The sequence below is a fragment of the Anser anser genome (assembly GCF_964211835.1).
Source record: "Anser anser genome assembly, chromosome: 36".
In the NCBI taxonomy this organism is placed as follows: domain Eukaryota; kingdom Metazoa; phylum Chordata; class Aves; order Anseriformes; family Anatidae; genus Anser; species Anser anser.
The window spans coordinates 245,513-268,460 of record NC_139757.1 but is presented as its reverse complement, the minus strand read 5'-3'; the positions used below and the strand labels follow the sequence as shown (position 1 = coordinate 268,460).

At 45.8% G+C, this 22,948-nt stretch overlaps 1 protein-coding gene across 1 annotated transcript in view; it reads right to left on the bottom strand.

The window, feature by feature from the left end:
* Nucleotides 1-22,912, bottom strand: part of LOC310888506 (leucine-rich repeat and fibronectin type III domain-containing protein 1-like protein) — a 44,864-nt gene extending 21,952 nt beyond the window's left edge. Inside the window, exons 1-2 of the mRNA XM_083815245.1 lie at nt 22,737-22,912; nt 20,220-20,363 (exon numbers count right to left, since the gene is read on the bottom strand). Coding sequence (XP_083671371.1) covers nt 20,220-20,260 — 41 coding nt within the window. The 5' untranslated portion in view covers nt 20,261-20,363; nt 22,737-22,912. The remainder of the gene's footprint in view (nt 1-20,219; nt 20,364-22,736) is intronic.
* Nucleotides 22,913-22,948: the final 36 nt, after the last annotated feature.

Genomic DNA, 22,948 nt, shown 5'->3' with positions numbered 1-22,948 from the left:
ACCTAATCCAGGAAGAAAATGAGCTGTTTTTTCAAAGTAAGAGCAAGCACGGCTATAAATATTGAATAGGGTCTAAACACTCTCATTCTCCCCCAAGACTCTACAATACGCAAATTACTATTAAAAATGGAAGATTATTTGGAAGTATTCAGTGCACAAATACTACGCAAGCACCAGAAAGCTCTATTTTCTCTCTAGCACCTGACAAGCAAAAGGGAGCCCAACTCTGCAGGCGTCGTTATTTAGTTATTTAGGAGCACACGCATAACAGAGGAAGACTTTTTCCCCTCCATACAACACACAGCAGTTAGGTCATACCCATTACTTATTAAGTCGAACCCATAAGTAATTAAGGATGCTGCTGTAGGGCTCTCATGGCACCTGTAAATCCTCTCCCTTCACCATAAATATCTTATTTAACTGACAAGGTCGCATTTTTTGCACAGGATCAACCACGCCTGACCCGTTCTGGCAAGTGGTCATCTTCATCAACACTCATGGTCTCTTGACTATGCTTCTGCATACTCATCACAGCCTTCCCCTCCTAATTAAAATCTCTTCTGCAGGCTGAGGAATGCAAGAGTTGAACTGGAAGGCCAAGCTTTTTGACCTTCCAGAAGCCTAGGACAGTTGCTTTTGAAAGCTGAAAGATTTCCAAATGCTCCTAGTTGGACATAGAGTTAGAGGATTGTTATTTCTGATACTGTTCCTGACACCGTCCTCAGCATGGCTGCTGATTAAATGCTTTGCAAAGCACTATGAGACGTTCCACCTCATGAAAAGCATTATGGAAATCCAAGCCACTTACTGCTGTGAGATAATCATCAGAAAACTCCAGCCCCTTTTTATTATATTCATGTAAAATTTTGTTATGCTGCTCCAGAGGACTCTAATTGAGCAGACGTTAGAAATTAAAGCATATCCAATGCTGTCCTAACCTTGGTGACCTCAAAACTTTATGCTTTTTCATGTTTCTAATAAAAAAAAAGCATTGGCCTTCAATGTTCTGTGCTCTTGGAGGCTACGTCCTTTCTCTAGAACCACTGCTAACCCTCTCTGCAAAACAGAAATGCATCAGAAGTCAGCAACTAATGCACAGACGCTGAGATTTATTTAACTGTTGGAAGGAAGGGGAATTGAAGCAGCACACGTTTTCCAAGGGGTCAGGAAAGATAAAACAAGCCAAGTGCAGCGAACTGCAGCATGCAGAGTCTGGTTGGGGAATACCTTTTGACAGACAAAAAAAAAAAGAAAAAAGATAACTAAATGGTTTGTTAAATTCATTTGTCCTTAACCCAACTTGCTGTGAAGTCCACAACTTCATAAATACTATAAAAAAATAGATCTATTTTACTCTCTGACGGACTGTGCGGCCTGCAGGTTCCGCATCTGACCGGGATCACTTGGCATGCATAAATATTGCCTCTTTCATTCATGTTCAACAGGATGCTCCAAATTCTGTAGAATTGCAGGTTTTTAATGGGACGTTCCAGAGGTTAATATACTACTGAGATTGTTTCAATTTACCATCGGATAAAATGACTATCTATACAATTAAGTCCATTCTGGTGAATTAATTATCTCAAACCGGAGTAAGCTATTAATAATGAACTGAATTATTCATGCTTCAATTCCTTTGCAATATCTGACCTTCTGCTAATGCATGCACCCTCCCAGGTTTTGGTGGGTGTGCAGGAGAAGCACGTAAATCCCTTGCATACAAAGCCCTCGGAAATGCAATTAAAAAAATTAAAGGGGGGGATCCAAAAATCAACCCCATTAATCGTCATATCTGGCTGACGCTTAACAAGTTGAGACTTTCTTTGTGTCCCCGCTGACAAAGTGGCTTTGCAAGGCCTGGACCACCATACGCTGGACAAGATTTGCTTTTAAAGTAGTTTAAAGTTTGTTTTAACATAATTTTCTGGATTGAAAAATGTACTAATATCTTCCTGAAAGCCTACAGAGCCAAACTAAGCAACGCTGTGAGCATAGAAAACAAATAATAAGATGCAAAATAACAAAATCTAATGACTTGATGGAAAACAAAATAGGTGTAGATGACCTTTGTACAATATCAGTCTGGGGGACTGTATTCATCCTGGCTGTAGTGGCTATTGCCTTTGCTAATTGAAGCACTTAATGTGTTCCAGCTGCTATTCAGGTCAGTGCCCTGTTCTCCAAAAATTGCTTTTTTTGTGCACTAAATGAAGATTGTTTTCTTTCACATGAACTTAATTCTGAACCAGCTATCTCTGGACACCGAAGAGATGGGAGTTTAAGGATGGAAGCGCTGCCTGCTTTTTTTTTCAGGGAGACTTTATTGTTATTTAAATTTGTTTGGATGCCTAAATACAAGAACGCTGCTCTGAAGCCTTAGAGCTTTAGATAAAATATAAAGAAATAATATTTAGAAATACGAAAGGGCCCATCTCCTGGTGGAAAAGGGGCAGTTTAAGCTGTTCCTCCTTCAAAGTGACCTCCAAGATGAGCATCAAATCTGCTTTTTGGGAGCCTGATGCACTTTCTTTAAGGGGTTAGAGGTCCAAGAGGTGACGGATTCTCCTTTTGGATGCAGTGCAGCATTGTGGCCATCCATCCTGAAAGTAAGAGGTCCCATTCCCTTCGGGAATTGCACTTTATCAGCAGTACAAGGAGTAAGGATACTGCAGGGGTTGGATCCCAAACAGGGCAGCTTGCTACAGGGGGCAGCCAATTTCTGCACAATTTTTGCAGAAGCTCCTCTTGAAACCAGGCAGAATTGCTAAAAGCCAGGTCTTCCTCCGAAACTACAAGGTGCAGAATAAAACAGGCTCAAACATCCACCGCAGAATACAGGACAAGGCACCCCAAGTGCCCAAGGAAATAAAATTAAATATTGATCTACCCCGCTATGCACCCCAGTGCTCATAAACCAGTGCCAAATGCTTGGCTGTTAATAGGTCCCACTCCCATTTGCAGGAAATATATATACCCTGACTGTGCAAAACGCATGAGATTGACTTTATCTCGGATTAAGCTCATTTTCCCCAAGAATGCATCAAATTGAGCATTTGGGAGATGTCGGAGGCTCTCTGGTCAGAGATTCAGCCTCCCGCCAGGTACTCGGCAGAAGCAGTACATTCTGTTCAACAGCAAAACCGGACCCAAATCCCCAAAATCCAGGAGTACTGGCCTAGTTAAAATGCCGTACCAATCCATTACATTAAATTAAACTCCAGGTTTCTGCAAAGGTGGCTGCTCATGAGCAGCTCTGCAGCAGCAGCCAGGCTGGAGATGGGAATTTCCTCATTTCACTGCAATTCCATGCAAATGAACCCATCCCCGCTCCTTCCCCATGGGCTTGGCATGACACGGCTGAACCTGATGTTGTAAAGCAGATTTTGGGGATTATTCACAGCATGCAGCTGTGTCCTTCCCATTTTCCCAGTTCTTTTTCCCTCCCTCTCCCCCTTGAAGCTATCCAAAACCCTACATCTTGCTTTAAAATAATAATAACAATAATAATATTTACAGACCCTGCCACCTTATCTCATTTCAAACATAACTGTCAATTCTGTATGCAAAATGAGTGACTTCGTTAGCTTTACGCTGCCAGAGAAATGAAGATTTCTCCGGGGGAACACAGATGTGCCAGCAACATTAAGAAAAACTCATGCACCTCACCATTATGGGGTGGGGGTGGTGGAAATCCTGGGTGCCAATTAAAAGGGTCTGAACATTCGTTGTGCTCTGTGAGCTTGGTTAGCAAACAATCTAGACCTCCAGAATCTATCAATAAACCAAAAACTGTACGATGAGGTGGTTCAAAAGCAAGAAGTCTCCAAACGTCATCCCAACCCTTAGGGTCTCCAGTATGGGGTTCTGGGGGTCTTTCAATACCCAGTGACTGCAGCAGTCCTTTCTGTCTTTTTCAAGCCACCAAAACAGTCCTGAGATAAAAAAACCAGGAGGTTTGCACCCTAAAAAAACACCCAAAACAGCTTGGCATTGGGGTTTTGTGCCCCTCACCCTATGTTGTGCCATGTCTGAGTTTTGAGTTTTACCAGCAATGTCAGCTTATTGCAAGGTTAATTAGCGTCAGGATGCCACTGCTGGGGATGCTTACCCTGGAGGCATCAAGATTCACATTTTGGAACTTACTTTTGGCCACAGAAACCACATATTGCAGCTCCTCGACGCAGAACGGCTGGCATATATTTTTAGTTGCCGTGTGACTTTGACATTTCACCATTTAACAGACACGGGAAGGGTTATCGTGAGTCAACAGCTAGGTGGCAACATAAACCGCAGGCACAGGGAAGTGAGGAAATGCAGAGAAACTTCAAAAAGCTCTTAAAAAAATACTGTCAGTCTCAAAACTCCTGACAGATCTGAGCAAGGGGAAATTTCAGCTTGAGGCCTTTCTGAAGTCTGACAGACAGCTTAATTGCCTTGCTAAGGACGCCAATTAATTGCAAGAGAGGAACAGTAAGCCGGGGACAGCGGAGCAGCAGCAGAATTTAAAGCCTGAGATTTAGCAGCAAAAACAAGAGCAGGACAATAAGGAAGAGGAGGACAGACCCCTCCAAAAAATAAATGAGAAAGGAAAAGCGTGGAGTCTGTGACACCCCCTTGTTTGCCGGTTTGGGGAAGGAATAAGGTAGAAAATGAAGAATTGGGATGCCTGACGCACACCAGCTCCTCCGCCTGCGACACCCCCTTATTCACTGGTTTGGGGAAGGAATCCGGTAGAAAATGAAGAATTGGGATGCCCAACTCAGACCAGCTCCTCTGCATCTACACGAGCCACCGGGCTGCTGCGGGTTTGTGGTGACGATGAGGATGGAGGAGCTGGACCACAACCATGCCATCGCATCTCGATGGCTCGTGGAGAGGCTCACTGGAATTTCAGCTTGCTACCAGCAGCTGCTCCGAAATCGTATTTGTTCATCGTTTTCTAACCTACAGAGCCCCTAATAAATCACCTTGGCTTCGCAGCTCCAAAGACACAGCTCATTAAGCAGGCGAGAAACATGCAGGGCACAGCACTTCCCAACCTGCTACTGAACAAGCCAAGCAAACACGAAAACACAAGACACCTGGCAAATGAGTTTGTCTCTGAGACCACAATCCATGGGGAAAGGTCTTTCTAATCCCCTCCAACAGAACAGAGCTTGTCCTTAGGGCTTCCATAACCATGGGATGAGGTCTGCATGTTTTTGGGGCTAATCCTCCAGAAATAGGTGTCATTTTGACATCTGCTGCTAATATCTGGTCGATGCCATCCATCTGTTGAGGTGGGATTCGCACGATGGGTTATAGATGCTGTCTCAATGCCTCTGTAGACCCAGAAACTCACTCTATCAGGAGGATTAAAAAGCAAGAAAACCGACCCCAAAACAAATCCTTTGACTGACAGCAAGGAAAGTGAAATATTTCGGATGAAGAGGTCATAACAGCTTGAGCGAAATACTCCGGCTTCGAGGCCCGCAGCAGGAAAAGATGATGGAGGAATTAAGTTGCACCAAAGGTGATTTCCTTCCCCAAAGCCATACTCAGATCCAGGAATACTTTGCACTAGTATTTCCTCCTTTGTGATCCCCAGGAAAGATTTAAGAAAGTCAAAATAAACTGGGGATCTTTTCAATCAAAATAAAGATTTGCTTCCCCAGCTCTTCTCTCAGACAGGCAGCAAGCCAAGCATACAAGAAGAAATCAGAAATAAGACAGAAAATCAGAAATCACACAGAAAATATGAAATAGGGTTTATGGTCAGTATCTAACAGAGCTTCCCCTCAATACTGGATATGCTCAATATTTAACGTTCATTTTGTGCATGAGCTCTTCAACCCTTTGTCTGTTGAAGTGAACGTTTCCCAAAGCCAGCTGATTTCATGTTTGGGGCTGCACAGCACAGGGAAATAATAACCTCTTCTACTGAAAATAGAAATGATTTTCTAAATTACACAAAGATTTCAAAAATCTAGTTCCCGTACCTTTGACTACTTCAGGCTAGGAGAAAATCCTGGTTCTTCTGGATTTTATGATGGTCTCAGATTTGTCCTGGCTGTTTGCAGTGTTAAGGGAGTAAAAGAGATGAAAATAATAGATCCTTCACTTTTATTTAAAAAATGCTCCCACACTGGGCTCACTATGCTCTGTCATAGAAACAGAAATATTTTGCACTCCTTATTCTCCTCTGAACTGAAGCAACTCAAGACTTACCCCGATGGCCCACCAGGCATAGACCTGCTGTATCGAGCACAGGGACAGCGAGGGCAACTCAAAGATGATTAAAAAAGAAGAAAAAAAAAAGAAAAGTGATCACCACATATCACCATTATGAGCTGCATCATGATTACACTGGTGAGTTAAAGTTTTTTCTTTTGCACTGTTATTATTTCCAGAATGAAGACACGAGGATGCTGCAACAGTCCTGCTATCGAGACAAAAGAATTAGTTAATCATCTTGTGAATTAGAGATCACTTTAATTACATCTGGTATATTCTCATTATCCTCCTACTACGCTACAACATTTTTTTGTTCTTATTCTTTCTTATCCTCTCTTATTCTAATCTTATGCTCTTATTCTCATTGTTTTATTATTCTTATTCCCCCCCTCCTCTATTAAGTATGGTGAGAAAATGGTCAATACATTCAAGGCAAAGAAACTGTTTTTTATGGTCCTTAATGAGATTTTGCATAGATATTAATGCCTTTGAGTGGTAAACTGCAGTCTACAGCACATAAAGCGATTTTATTTTTTATTTCTTTTTTATTCCAGACCAAAGCAGAGTGCCAAACAAGGAAGGGGGATGTCAGGCATGGTTCCTAATCCCGATTCCTGCTGCAGCCCTAAATCAGCTCGTGGCGTTGATGTTGCTGCAAGTGCTCAGGATCCTCTGCACAGTTTCTGAAATGTCATCACCAGAACTCTTCCGCTTCCAACAGACATCCAATTTATTGCAAAAAATAAAAATAAAAAAATCCATGCATTATCACTTAGTTAACAGAGGAGTTTTAAACCAGTCCTGAAAGTGCAAAACCTACATAAGGATTCCCAAAACCCAACAGCAAGACGTTCAGTGAGTTTTGATGGAATAAATCACTGTTTGCTGACCCCAAAAAAAGAAATAACATCTTCTGCCTGCCTGGAATAGCACATCTGCATGCAGCACCTAAAATCAGGAAGCCTCTGAAGTGTCGCCCCAGGCTGACACCCTTCAGGACGCATTCCCCCGTCTCCAAAAGCTTCTCTGCTAAATCTGAAAGGAATCGGTGAGAATTATGCTCAGAACAATACACGCTTATTAACTCGGTCTTTGCATCTTTCTTCTGTATCTCAGACTTTTAAAAAAATCAGGTCCTAATAGCAAACTGCTGAGCATCCAGAAGGTTAAGGACTCAAATCCTCACCAAACCCCTTTTCTCCTCCATTTTAGAGATGCACGCACCCAGGTATACGTCGAAGCCCGTTACAATCCTTGACACACTACAAAACTCCCAGCAAAGCTGGCTTTGCTCTAGTCAGGCTGATTTCTAGAGCAATGCATAAAGGACCGAGCTGAGGCACGTCACGTCTCGGGGGTTTTTCTTTCAGGGCTCAACCTCCTTCCCACCTACGCTACAGCTTGCGCATAATTTATATGAAAAATGCAGTGCTGTCTTTAAGTGACAAAAAAATCTATACTATCCAAGCTTGGTTTCCTGCTGCCTAATGGCAGCAAGAAATGGCAATTATCCCCTAAAGGTGTAATAAATGGAAAAGAGAAGAGGAGAATAATTGGTAGAGAACCAAAAAAAAAGAAACAACACGCTAAAAAATTCAGCTATATGGACCCAGAATGTGCAAATACTTTCCTGATGTTGTGCACCTGCCCTCAACAGCACTGGCTTTGCTTCAAAGTTTTCCCAGCACACGCCTGTGACTTTACAGCAGGCGATGCAAGTGATCTGTACGATGCTACTTATTGGCAAACTCGGTTAAAATTCTGCTGAAAGTCCCTGGCTGTGAAAAAATCAGAGGTAGAGTCATCATTTAAATGCTTTTTTTTTTTTTGCCTGTGTTTACCCTGTCATTGTGCAAACAAACAAAAATCCCCACGTATAACATAATCCAACACTAACATGAGACAAAGGACCTAAAGCCAAGTTGGATTGCATGATATTTAAGATGTCTTGGTTGGAATTCAACCTCAAGAAGCTGATTTTAAAGCATTATTTATAGAGAAATACAGGCTTTCCAGGAACTATTTACGAAGCTAGAGGCTGCTCAATGCCTTGCTGCAGAGTCCGGCTCCATCACCTGGCTCCACCACCATGAAGCCCTGGGGTAGCTTTGCAGGACTAAGCTCAACTTGCCAAAACGTCCCCTGGGGTCGCTTGTCCTCAGCCATTCCAGACGTCCTTCTTTGGGCCCTCTCCAGTTTTCCACGTCCAGCTGAGGTTGTCCAGAGATCATCTGCTCCAGCCCCTTGGCTCAAAGCAGGGTCACCAACAGCAGGGATCACATCCAATGGACTTGGAATAGCTCCACAACCTGTTCCGATCACCCTTACAATTAAAAAAAAAAAAAAAAGGGGGTTCCTTATGTTTAAAGAATTTCATGTATTTCATTTTGCACACAACACCTCTTCTCCCGTCACCAGATAGCACCAGGAAGATCTTGATGCCGGTAAATAATCAATTTTTTTTTTTGTTAACTTTGTTTTGTGTGAAAAGACGCAAAATACCTACTCCGAGGCAAGGGCAAGGATGACCCAGGCCTTGAGGGTATCCAAAGGATGATTAACTAGGAAACTATTTAATCAAGAAAACCATTTTGTAAGGAAAAATCTGACACTTACGCCCTTGAGTTTGTTACTAATCAACCTGTTGGAAACAATTGGCTGAAAAACACAGATAGGAGTGTTGTAATGTGAACCATTTGTGAACTATCCTCATGATAATCCTAAAAATCGTGGTTCTAGGCTGGGAGACCCCAGCCCAGCAAGGGACCCTTCCCCTCTGAGGATGTGCAGAATGATTGTATCGTGTCAGCATTATGCTAAATATGGAGCCAATTAGAAGGGAGAGGATTGCACCGAAACCAAATTTTTTCTTGGACAACAATCCATCTGTCTTTGCATCCTCTCACCCGTTGGTTATTTCCCACCCGAGCCTTCCTTCCTCCAGGCTGAGCAGTCCCAGAGATGCTCCAGGCCCATCGTTATCTTGCTGGCTCTTCGGGGGACTCTCCCCAGTCCTTCCCATACTGGGGAGCACTGGGATCCCACTTAAGTTCCCACTCCCAGCCCCGAAATGCCACGTCCTTCCCTTCCACCACTTGCTGAGCTGCTCCAAAGACCACACGAATTATTTCCGAACAACTTGCTCAGAAGAACGCTCTCAAAAAAATGCACAATAACTTTCTGGGTCGTACAGAATAAAATCGGCCAGGATACATCGGGGGTCCGCAGAGACCGTAAGAAAGAATCGGCAGCCTAATTATTCATCCGCGTTGGCACCAGCAGATAGAAGCGAAGCATTCATCCTTTTCCTTCAAGACAGCCCCAAGTGATAGCTGAATCCATCTGAAAGAGCGCTCCCCTCCTAGGAAGGGGGCTGCACGTGGTACCAGCATTTATTTATTCCGCTTTCTTGCTGCTCAGATGGAAAAATGCCCAGGTCAGTCTGCTGCGCTGCAATAGCCTTGTTTTATCTTCGACGCCTGTCTCTTCTGTGCCTTTTGTGCATACGCAAGCAGCTCCTCGCGGCGCTATCAAAATAAGTAATAATGGTGTAGCTTGTTTGGGGAGCAAGCTGTACTAAATTATTCCGAAGGCTGATGTCTCAATGAGGAAAAATAAAGTAGCTGCGATTTTGAGATCAAGCAAGTTCAGACCTTTTCATCACGTCTTTAGACTCGCAAATTTGGCTCTCGGAAAACCAGGGGCTATTTCACCAAGTTCTCCTTCTTAAGGGAAAAACCTTTGTTTGAAGCCTGCACGGATGGAGCTGTTTATCTCCCGAATTGTTTCTGGCAGAGAAGCCATATCTGGTATTACGCAGACTTAAAAACAGTCCAATAGGCAAACACAATCCCGACGGGAATTTAAGGACCTGCACACTTACACTTAATAAGTGGCAGCACTGCTCCAGTAAATCTAGGTTATTGCTGTGGCTCTAATTGCACTGGATCTCTCCTAGACATCGTTTCTCTTCCAGCAGTACCCTGCAGAAAACAACACACACGGCGCAGCAACGGTACAGAACAACTCCCTGGGTTGGGAGTCGGAGGAGACAACAGCCCAGGTCTAAAAAACCAAGCTCAATCCTGAAAGCTGCAGATGTCTGAGATGCCCAGAGAGGAGCATTCATCTGAAGCACCAAAGCAACTGCAATTATTGCGTGGTTACAGGTTTAGCGGGAGCAAGATGAGATGCTGTGGGTGCTCCAGCTGTGTGGTGGGCTTCAGTTTAAGGTCAAACTGGCTAAAAACTCCAACGCAAAGCCATCAAGCTTGAAAGGTTCCTCTCCAGTGCAGACCATCCTGACTCTGTACATCTTGCTTGGAAGCAGAAAGCTCCCCATGCAACATGAATTGCTATTAAACCTCCAAAATGCCAAGCCCCGCGTTGTCTGGGAAGGAGACAGCAACCCCATTGCTGGATCTCCAAGCACTGCCATGCAAACCACGTTTTATTTGCACCAACAAAAATTATCTGCCGGGCGATTCCCTCCGTTGAACAATGCTCATGTGTCCTCGGTGCCAAGGGAGTCATATATTAAATATCGGGCTGCAGAGGGCAGGCTGAGGTCTCTAAATGCTGTAATGGAGTAATGATCCTGGAGGCAGAGGCCAAAAGCTGGACGGATAGACACCCTCTCATCATTCCAAGTTACATCCTCAAGCAAAGCGAGGCAAACACACACGGAGCAGCAAGGTCACAATTTGCAATTCGTGACCCGTAATTACCACCGCTGAAAACAAGGGCAAGGAAAACGAGATGGCAAAGCAGCAGTCCTCGCGTGCATGGAGGGTGCTGGTGAAGCAGGAGAAGGGCAAACCCATGGCACACGACCCACGGCAAGGGGGCTGCTCTGACGTTTTTGGGTAGAGCAAAGCGACCCTCAGCTCACAGCCAACTAATTTGGTTTCACGAGTGCTGCTGTAAGATGTAAAAGCAGCATCTAGACTTCAGTCCTAAGGGAGGATGGTGGAGAGCCATTGAGAGCCCCATAGTGAGTGCCCCTGTTCTCACCTCAGTGATCACCTGGAGGAGTGTGAAAAGCTTGTAGTGAAATTCTCCTGTCCTCCCAGACAGAAGAAATAGTGCATCACCACCAGATGTGGCTAAACTATAATTTAAGGAGGTACCAATTTACCCCAAAACCACCAACAGTGATGAGTGGGAGCCATCTGAGGTCTTGGCCATCACCCTCTCCCCCTTGGGATGCCTGCAATGGGGCAAGGTAGGACCAAGCTCTCTCCCAAGACCCAGAACAACCCAAAAGCACAACCGTGGCAATTGGCAGAGAAATCTGGGCAGCCCCTCGTGCGTGTGCTGAAGTAAACACCAGAAATCCAGTGAGCTAACTATAGGGATAAAGGCGGTGGCAAACTGGTCCATCATCTGGACGCCTCTCGACGCACCACTGTAGGACATCACGGCTTATCCTTGTCCTGCAGACCCCAAAACCTCCAAAGTTACTTAAGATCAGCACATCCCATTGTCTAAGAAAGCAAAAAACGAGTCAGAGCACAATTCAGGAGGATGCAAGGCGTACTAGGTGTGCATCAAGGCACGTTTGGACTCTGCATGTGTCAGCATCAGCAACCACAACATCCTTCCACGTGAATAATAATACAATTTCTAACACAAAACTTTTCTTTCCTTTTTAACCTAGGCTACATTTGAGATTATCTAAAGTGTTAAATACTGTCTTGATGAATTTCAGATATTTACAACGTAGGGAGACGTGGAATGGGCATTAAACCCATGTCATAAGGTGCCTAACTCAACACAGACTGGCTTTACACAGATACAAATGGTTTAATCTGAATTACATTCCCAGTAGATTATTTGGACTGCACTTAATCCTTGTGTGACCACTTCTGATCATAATTTAAAGGGCTGCAAATCAGGATTAGCCGACTTCGCTCATCGACAGTGGCTGCTCACATCTGAATTCCAAACAAAATAAATCATCCACTTAGGGATTTATATTGCTCTAACTCCCTCTAAGCTAATGCCAATTTGCTAAAGTCATAAAGCTGTTGGTTTAAGAAGAAAAAAAAAAAAAAGAGAGAGAAATGACCACAGCAAACAGCTGTGGAAACCAGACAGGAAAGCAATGATCCTCCAGCACCTGCCGATGTGACCACCAGGACCACGGGTCCCCTCCCAGCTTTGGGATAGCCCCAAAATTCATGACAGTCCCAGTGCATCCTTTGTTTTTATTTCTAAGCAAGGCTCTGCATCGCGGGGATGCGAACCGGCCTCCAAGCCGCCTCTCATCCAACAACAGCCCTTTGGCCCCTTATTTCACAACAGCCAGCTGGGCTACTACAGAAATAAACTACTTCAACTATTCCTTTTTGCATTTCCAAGGAGTCTAAGGCATGTCTGTACTCTGCAATTAATAGGAATATCTGAAACACTTCCTTATACTGCTGAAAGACATCGCATTTTGTCCTCTCCTCTTCTACAAGAGGAAAGAAGTGCGCTTGCAAGCAAAGCCAAGCTTCTGCCAAGTTTTTGCAACTAAAGATAAGTCTCTTCAGGTCCCAGCTAATGATTCTATTTTATTTTTTTTCCCTTACTTTACAATTCATCCTGTTCCGAGTGTTTAAGCAAACTCCTTGACACAGGAATCCTAATGCTGCATTTTTGGTCAGCAGCCATAACCACACAGGTGTCATTAGGAAGCAGATTGGAAAGGGGGAAAAAGGAAAAAAATGGGGAAAAAATAGGAAAAAATATTATCCCTCAAAAAAAAAGGGGGAAAAATAGGAATAAAAAAATTATCCCTCAAATTCCCTAAGACATTTTACTGAGGGATGCAGATGCAAAGTAGAATCGTCCCCTATAAACATATATTCTGCCAGCTTTTAATAATAATACAATAAAGATTAAAAAAAAAAACAAACTTGCTTTGACAGTCCCCTTTTCAGGAGGATTTGATAAATTGGTGTTTTATAGGCACAATTTTAAAGCTTCATTTTAACACCATCTAAAAGGCAGCAACGATTGTATTACATAGCAGTCACAGGTGAATCAGCTTTCGTAAAAACCTTTGCAAACAGCTGAAAAGAAAGAAAATGAGGTAGAGAAATAATGACTATTATACGCAAGAAAGCAACTTTAAAGGATGCAGCATACATCAGGAAAGGCATTACCGTCCTCTTGTTAAATTCAAATACGCTTTGAGATGCAGAAAAGTTCTTTTTTTTTCCCCAAAAGCACCCAGACAAAGGCAAATAGCTCCTGATGGAGCGTATGCCATGGAGAAAATGTAAATGTAAGAGCAGACAGAGCTCATCATCGCAGCCTTTTTGGGGAGGATTATGTTCTAGTGAGTAAAGAGGAATGAAAACCCTGACACTGAGACTTACTGTACGAAACCTTTTGGATACCCCAGGGTTGCGTTCCAGCAACCTGTGCTCATCTCCTCCTCAAAGCTGGGATCTTCCAAGCTCAGGCTGGTGAGCCAAAACCACGACAGCAAAAGCACACCACCCTCCTGGGGGTGAAGGCTTTGGGGCGTAAAAACGTGTTTTTGGGGGGGCAGGAAACACGTTTCTCCCGCAACGTGTGTCCCCATCACATTTCCCTCTTTTAGCCCTTGCTGCTTTCCATTCTCTCCTCATTTAATTGCTAATCCAAATGCCTCACCGAGCACCCTGCCTGGATCCCAGCACCCTTCATGCCTGGGGAAATGCTTCTAGGACATCTCCTTAGCAGAACAAAAGAGCCAAAGGAGATCCCCCTGGATCTTTCCAAGCCTTGAACCCACCAGGGCAGAAGAGGAGCGACCTCCACACTTCCACCGCTGGAACCTCGGCAAGACCCCAAAGAGCAAACCTGATTTCCTTCTAATTAATAGGCTGTAGCCCATCACTTATGGCGCCTTAAATTCTGTAGACTTGTGAGCACCTCTCCAGTGCGAGATGCTGGAGGCTGAAAACATTTTTAAGTGCCTTTTGATGAACACACCGACCTCTTGCTGGTGCCTCCGGGCTTAATAATGTTATCACCTTCATAGCGTTTGGGATCATTTCCCACCAGACAGGGGAGAAAGGTGCCTGAGCAGCTCACAACCTGCCAGTCCTCCGGGAAACCTCTCCTGGTCCTGCTCCACGCCTCCACTACCAAGCATGGATAGGATTTTTTCCGCATTCCCGTGGAGCAGCGATGAGTCCTGTTAGCCTAGGGCTGCCGGATGCTTTCTGGTGGAGGGAATATTCCTAGCAGATTATTCTCCTGTGCTAGCACATGCATTCCTGATGGGGATGTCCTCGCAGGCTCCAGGGATAGAGGAAACTTGGTCTCCAAGCCTCCACATCCTGGTGTACAACACCAGACCCACAAAACCCCACCAAAGAGCTACGCCGGAGACGCTGCACGAGAAACATTAGCAGGTTTCCTCCCCAAATGCAAAATATTTCTCTAGAAGCTGACCACGTCTGCTGAAACCTGTTATTTCCTCCCGTGGCGTGCTGTTAGGCCGTACAATCTGTTAGCTGCGTGTTGAATTGCATCCCTGGCTGCACGGACCAGGTGCTGCCTAACTTCACCCCCTGTGCCATGGGGCAGTTTGGGGTCTGCATTGCAACCATACCAGCTGCAAGTACTGTGGGAACTAAGAACGCCAATCTTGGCCCATTTCTCCTCAAAAGAAAGGATACGTGCCCAGCTATATGCAGCTTCCACGCCTCTCTGGGAGCTCATGTAGGACAGCTGCAAATACAGCTTAAAAAAAAAAAGAAAAAAGAAAAAAGCAACAAGAAATAATAAAAAAATCAATGATGATAATGATGATGGTAATGATACTACAAATAATACAAGGGAAAGAAATATACTACTACTAATAATACAAGGGAAAAAAACAACAACAACAAAAAAATGCACAAAGCAGAAAAATGACAAGAATTTTCATTTTTGCTCTTCACTGACAGCAAAGGGAAGGCTCCCAGCAGAAGAACCGAGGGCATCTACATTTTAAAGAGAAAGCTTCAAACGGATCAAACCAGCCATTCTTCCAGCAGGCTCTTCGAACCCAGCTCCCACCGTTCCCATCCTCGTCTCCATAAGACACGGCTTCCTAGCGCTTTTCTCCAACCTGGAGGCCACTCCTGGTCATCTCTCGCTCATTTCTAGCAATTTTTTATCGTGCTGCAAAAATCAGAACCAAGCTGGCTTACTAAGTCATATGGAACACCACGAGTGATCTGATTTCTTTTGCCTGGGTAATATTTGTCGGGGAATGCCACTTTTTTTCTGATAGAACGCAGTTTGCAATTCAGATCTTAGTTACAGGGACCCAAGGAAGGGCATTTTTCATGATAAAAAGCAGAGGAAAAGAAGGAAATTCATGGCTTCAAAATGAGGATGGATTAACCTGCCATGGGGTGCGGGCTGAGCTTTGGGTACCTTCAGATAGGAGCGGTGTCACGAAGAACCGAAGCCTTGTAAAGCCTCCTCCCCCCCTTTTTCTCTGATTCTGGCTTAAACAAAGAACTTTTGGAGCAATCCAGAAGCAACCCTCTGACCTGGACAGAGGTCCAGAACAAATCGTGTGCTGCTGACATCACTCATCCTAAAAGATAATGGAAAAAAAAAAATTCAGGGGTAAAACTTGACCTAAAGACAAATATTCAGCCCAGTGCTGTGGCAACCTGATGCAGCAGGCTGTGCTTGATGGAGCATTAAGACAAAAACAGGCATCTTGGAAGGGTTCTCAGCATTTTGGCACAGGACTCCCGACACAAAATGCTTTGCTGTCACTCATTCTCATGCAAATATCCCTTAGGAAGAGGAAAAAAAAAAAAAACACACACACAAGGGGAACCGGCTGTGCGCATCCAGCCCTGGGGCATCCTGCTATTGAAAGGAATTCAAAGGATTAAGCAGTTTTAGAGGGCAGCACCAGCCCTAAAACAAATCTTACAATTTGAGTCGCTCGTCAGGAGTTCAGCCTGACAGGAAAACAGCCACAAATTGTATTTTATTATATTCGAACTTCATACCCATCCACCTGGAATACGAGACAAACTGCAGAGGTCAGGCTAACTTAGCCACCCTCAGCCTCATCTTTGATGCAATACATATATATATATATATATATATATATATAAAATATGAAATTAAGAGCGCATGTTTTGGTGTTAATATAATACAGAAAGCCAGCAGCCCTACCCTTGATGCAGGATATATATCTACATCTATATATATAGATATATAATATGAAACTAAGAATGCATATTTTGGCGTTAATATAATACAGAAAGCCAGCACCAAGCAGGTACAGGGACATCTCCAAGCTCCTGACCTGGTTTAGGTGCCTTGCATTTCCCCACCAATAAAGAACGGAGGGAAAATGTGCAATCACAGCAAAATCCTGGGCTCTGCAATAGCCCGAGCGCCACGCAGCAGCCCTCTGCTAGGATTTCTCTGGGTTGCTGATGGCACTGAGTGATGCTGGGGTGTTCAGAGAAAGGGATCTACTCGCAGGTGGTTTTAAGAGTCTGTAATTTCAGATAGAAATGGCTTCTAATTACAGCGGGAGAAGGAAGACCTGTGAAAACAGATACTGCTATATAATCTGGCTTCGTTTTTCAATGAAGAGAGGCTCAATTAGCATCCAAATTGCCAATGTGGCCACATTCCCCTGGTCTGTCTAGGAGGACAGACCCAACCACTTGTCCTCCATATGTTTAAAAACCATTTCATGGGCACTTCACATCCAGTGAAGAACCCCAAATCTCAGTGGTTTGCGCTGATATCAGCACTCAATCTCCTACCAGCAGCCTAAAAATGAGATAAAAAGCCAAGTTCCTCCTAAATTGCAGGTCTGGTTTGGTGAATATTTGGGATTGATGAGAGGAGTCGAGGTCTGGAAGAAGGCAGTCTTCCTCAAGGCAGCACCACCCTGGTCCCTTTGATGGGAGCTCTACCTCAGTCCACCCTACCGGCTTCATTTTTTAGTTTAAAAGAAGAAGAAAAAAAAAAAGAATAACAATGCTCTGAGAACTCTCATTTAATAAAAAAACCATCAGGGAAATAAGCAGGACTCGAAGCACTCTTGCTGATTCAAGTGTGTTGGGCATGACAGGAACCCAAGCTCTTTTTGCCCAGAAAAGTTTTTTTTTTGGTGAAATGTTTTAGCCTCGGAGCAGCTGAGCCGGACAGACGGCAGCTCGGAGCAAGGCTATTTCGGAATTCACGAGGACGTCACCCAGGGGACCCGTGCCAGGAGCCGTGCTTTGTTCCAGCTGGAAAGGAGGAGCCGCTCCGCACCTCCAGCCTCTCGTGGAGGCCAAGCGGAGGCAGCAGGAAGGGAGAGGCTTAATTCAACCAGCCTAAATAGCTCAACGTTTTAAAAGCACAAAAAAAAAAAAGGGGGGGGGGGGAATAAGGGCTCCCTCTCCCCGTGTTACCCAAGCAAAGGGCACGAAGCAGCTCCCCAGCAGGAGCCACCAGCTGCGGTTGGAGCAGTCGCAGCCCCAGCCGGTGTCACTGCGGCCGTGTAGTGACATGACCTCCTTGGTCCAGGCTTGGCTTGAATTCAGCCCAGACAAGCAAACAGACTGCAAAATATGTCACTGCCACCCATCGCTCATTACTACGCAGAAATACTAAAGCCTAGCGCAGAGCACACACAAAAAAAAAAAAAAACCACACGACAAACCAATGCCATTTGGCAGCTGTTATATACCATGAATCTGCAGAAAAATTTCGGGCGGAATGGGACCTGCAAAGGGCATCTGGTCCAGCCCTAATCCATCCTTCTCTACAGCTTCCGTCGGAGTTGAAGCAAAAGGTGAAGCCTGAACCATTTTCCCAGGCAGAAAAATGAGAAAGAAGGCTTTTCTGAACATAAAGGTCAGCTGGCAAAATAATCCAAGGAGGCCAGCAACGGGAAAAGAAAGACTTCTAATTCATCACAACCACAAAAGGCCCTCTGCCAACGTGAAAACCAGCACGATCCGGCTCCATCCTGCACGTATATATATCAATTTATAGGCAAGGCAGAAGTCACATCACCAGTTTGCTGGGATATTTCCCAGGACACGGATTCCTGCGGGAATAATCACGTTTGGTTCATTCCAAGAGGTGCACCCCTGCATTTCATTTACTGCTCGTCCACCACGCCTGTGCTTGGAATCAAGTTGCTGGCTTTGCAAAACCAGCCTCCAGAAGACGTTTTCCAATCAATACGCATTATTTCCATCACAGCCAGGGCTCCCAGCACTCGTCCCAGAAAGCAGACAGGCAAATACAGCTCCGAAATGCAAAGCATATCCAGCTCAGAGCTGATTCTGCCTCATGTTAGACACGCACGAAGGGAAAAAAAAAAACACCACTAGCAACGTGGGCATGAGCTATTAACTCTTTTAGTAGAGCAATTTGGGAGCTTTTTTTACATGCTGCTTGTCTGCCTCCCTCCCACCTCCCATCACTTCCACTCCTCCCCACAGCCCCAGCGCTTCCCAGCTCCTGGGGTTCAAAGGCAAGTGGAGGTCAGCGTGATCTGCAGCCTCCTGGGAGCAGCACGGCAGCAGGCACCCAGCGTGGGATGCACGCGAGCACCACCACTTGCTCCAACACCGCTGAGATCCCAGCGCTGAGGAGAGCCACCACGGCTCCGACAACGGGAATCGTACAGAAAGGTACCGTAAAATATTTATTTTAGGATAGTTAGGGGGAACGAAACTCACGAGAGCACTGATGCTGTCACTTAAATTGCATTTCCTCACCTCTCCCAGAATTTAAGGGAGGGAAGAATGAAACAAGAAGACCCAATCCTAAATTTCTCTTTGCCAAAGTGCTGCCCAGTTCCAACCCAGTGCCCCCAAGTCCTTATTTCTGTGGGCATCCATCTATAAGCTGGTCACCACCAGAGATCCCAGAGGGGATGGAAGCAGCCCAGGGGGTGAAGAGCAACCTTCAGAGCCACGCCAGAACACGGAAAGGAGCCCAAATTTCATCCAAGACTGCACACACCTCGGTAAAATATCATCCATTTAAAGCTGCCTGCTCACCTGGCCCAGTGCTTGCTTGCCAAAAAAAAAGGACAATGGGGAAAACACAAGGGAATGACTAAAAAGCCATTTTGGATATATTTGTTCTCCAGAAAAGTGTATGCTTGCAAGCACCTGGAAAACAAGCAGCTGCTAAAATTGGGCAAGGCAGAAATTTAACAAAAATTTCGCACTTTAAAATTCAAAGCCTCGTCTGAAGCTGGTTGGGTGCCACAGAAAATCCACGGGAAGATTAATAATTCAGCTCTGAACGAGAAAAGTCAACGCACAAGGAGCAGCGATAGGACAAGTTATTTGGTCTTGGCGCTGAGTGCCTACGACAGGGCTCAGCGGAGGCTCAGTGATCCTCGAAATTTGTCTGGAAGTGTGATTGCTACCGATCAGAAAAGAATATGCACATATTTCACAGACACTCTGCTTGACAGTGAGCTCCTGCCACTCTGGGTCCAAGTGTTGGATCAGAGAAGTGGGGATAACAAAATAAAGCAGCCAGTCTCTTCTGAGCTTATAGAGGATCCAGGATTTCCCCACCACAACAAAACTCCCTTTACTCAATCCACATTAGTGAAAAAAATCCTTCATGCAGACGACAACGGTATTTTTTTTCCCATTTTTCAAAATGAATTCAATGCTAAACGTCATGTTGTCTGCCCTAGGCACCCAACACTTAGAAACATCCCAGTTTGGGATGGGTGAGTGCCCCTCTCACCCAGGGAGAGGGGTTTGTCTCGCAAGCACCTGCCAGGAGCAGATTTTTGGGGTTTGTTCCTTCTGTGAGACAACCAACACGTGAAGAAAGGAAAGAGGGAAACTGAACAGCAGGAGCATCACAGGGGAATCCAGCTAAAACCAAGCGGGGCTCAAGCAGCAAAAAATAAAAGACCTCTTGGTCCACGCCATGAAGTTCCCCTTAATATCAACCACAACCATCATTATCTGAAAGTCTTGGGGCCGGCGACTAGCTGAGGCCACCACACGCTTCTCTCGTACCTGCAGATGCAATAGGAAGCATTTAGCTTTTGTCCATCCATCTCCTACATCATGCAAAGACCCGGAGCAGACAGGGAGCCCGTCTGGAGCGCCGCCCGCATCGTCCTCGTCTGAGCATCCAGCGTCCCCTCTCCGTGTCCCGACCTGGGGGGCACAGAAAGGATTGACAGACTAAGTAAATCTCTATCCAGCCACTTACTGCCAAATAATTTCAAGCATATTAGGAGCTGCAGAGGTCCTTCTGGCTTTTGGACACCCAAAAAGCACGTGTTATGGAGAGAAACCAAATTATTTCAAGCAAATTTGGAGCTACAGAGGTCCTTCTGGCTTTTGGACACCCAAAAAACACGTGTTATGGAGAGAAACCAAAACCATCATGAAGACAGGGGCCGTGAGATGTCAAACAAAACTTTTTTTTGGTTTGTGCTCATTTAGGAGCACATTACTCAGGAGCATCCCGCCCCATTCATGTCACTACCAGAAATGTTGGGAGCTGCTTTAACCGAGCAGAAAGTTTCACTGATGATGCCAACAGGAGCTGAATACGCTGCTCCCGCCAGGAGCCAACACCACAGGCCATAAATGTGTTGATTTAGCCTTGGAGCGAGCTGCCACGCAAAATTCCCAGCACCCAAAGGGCAGCACCCATCATCTCGCAGCCACCCAGGCCCTTCGCTGGGATTTGGGAGCATCAGGTATCAAGGCACACAGTGGAAATCCCACGGATCAGGATCATGGACCACTTAACAACAGCTCTTTTCCTGATCTAATAAAATCCCCACGATGAAACCACATTAAATATTCAGAGTGAGAATAAAACCTGTGTGCTAAGTGGCAACACCAACTCTAACAGCATGGGACTTTTTCCCACTGCTCCTCGCTCCACGATGAGCATTCTGCTGTAACACCACCACTAAAACCGCCTCAGCAGCTCGGAAAAAAATAGCATGGAGCTATATAGCTGGGAGCACCGGTGCAAATCCCAGGTGGGGATGAGATTTCCCCACGTGCACACCGCCAGAAGCATGCGGGCACGGGCCCTCTCGCGGCGAGCGAGGCAGAGGAAAATCCCCCAGCCTCAGCATCAAGAGAGAAAATGCTGCAACTGCCTGCAGCAACGCCGGCGATCGGCGAGTCTCCCGGGTTACCAACTTGGAAAAATCACACAGGAGGTTAAGAACATGTAATTTCTCCCGAAATTATGAGAAGGTGGGGGAAAAAAATAATAATAGCCGGTTGCTTGCGAATTATGGTCATCCAGGCACATTAAAAAATTGAGCATTAAGTACAACCAATCCTTGCTGCTGCTTTTTTTTTTTTCTTTAATAGACTGTAAAAGGTATTTTTTAGGTTTATAAATAGATCAAGCGCCCTACATGCTTCACAGGAAGAGTTTGCACTCACACACATCCAGCTGCAAAATGCAGACAGCACGCAAGGATTGCAGGTGGTTTGGGGGCTCCTTTATAGCCAGCCTTCCTCTGCTAGACCACAACCCTGCTTCCACCCCGATTTTCTGGGTAACGTGGCCCAGCGCCTCCCAGTTCCTGCCCTGCTCTGCTCGCCAGGTGGGTGAGGATGAAAAAACTCAGGCCAGCTCCACAATCAATGCAGTCTTTTTTTTTTCTCTCTTCTATTTTCTGCAGAGAATCACCTTATGGGGCTCAATGACAGCACAATCACCCCCTATAAAAATGCTTCGGTACCCAGAGCATCCTTGGGTACCCAGGGCATCCTTTGGTACCCAGAGCATCCTTCGGTACGCAGAGCATCCTTCTCCCCTTTTTGGAGACAGAACAAGCCTGGAAGGTCGTGCCCCTTGGATGTGACCTCGAGCTGGCGGGGGGGCCTCTCTCACACCCCTCCGCACCACCCCGTCCCCTGGCTGCACAGCCGAATATTGTGTGCAGAAAGGGCATGCAGCACTCAAGATCCTAAAAAAAAAAAAAAACACAAAAAAAGCACAGGACTGCAAACCAAGCAGGTGTGCGATGCCACCCAGGAGTGATGAAAGGAAAAAAATCCCCCCAAAAGCACTGGAAAGCCTCAGTAGCCATCATCCTCACGACTCTGAGCAGACGTTTTGTTTTTTTTTTCTCTTTTTTTTTTTTTTTCCCTCCCTCTCTGCAAAAAGCTGCATCGCGGGGCTCGGCGTGCGCCTGCAATGGGCAGGGTGGATCCCACCTCCCTTGGCGGAGACAGGGCAGGCACAGCCGACAATGACACTGCAATTTATCAACAACTAGTGGGGGGAAAAAGGGAAAAAAAAAGAAAAAAAAAAAAGAAAGAAAAAAAAAAGAGAAAGGAAAAAAAAAAAAGAAGAAAAAAAATAATATAAAAAAACCTCTGAGCCCCTCCACCTCCATCATCATCCTGATCTTCCGCGGTGCTGAGCGCTCCAAAGCGGGAGGACAAAGGCGGCGGCACCGCTGCCAAACCGGAGCATCCCCCGTGAGCGACCCCCCCCCGGACCCCCCTCTCCTCCTCCTCCTCCTCCTCAGCTTCATCCCCGCTCACCTCTCCCCGGGGCCGAGCACTAGCGCGGGGGCGCGCCCCGCGCCGCGCCCGCCGCTCCCCCGCCGCCCATGGCCGCGGCTCCGCTCCCCCGCGGAGGCTCCCGCACCGGCGGAGGCTCCCGCACCGGCGGAGCCGGCCCCCGCCGCTGCCGCAGGGGCCGCGCCCGCTCCGCTCCGCCCCGGCTCCGGCTCCGCTCCGGCTCCGCGCAGCGG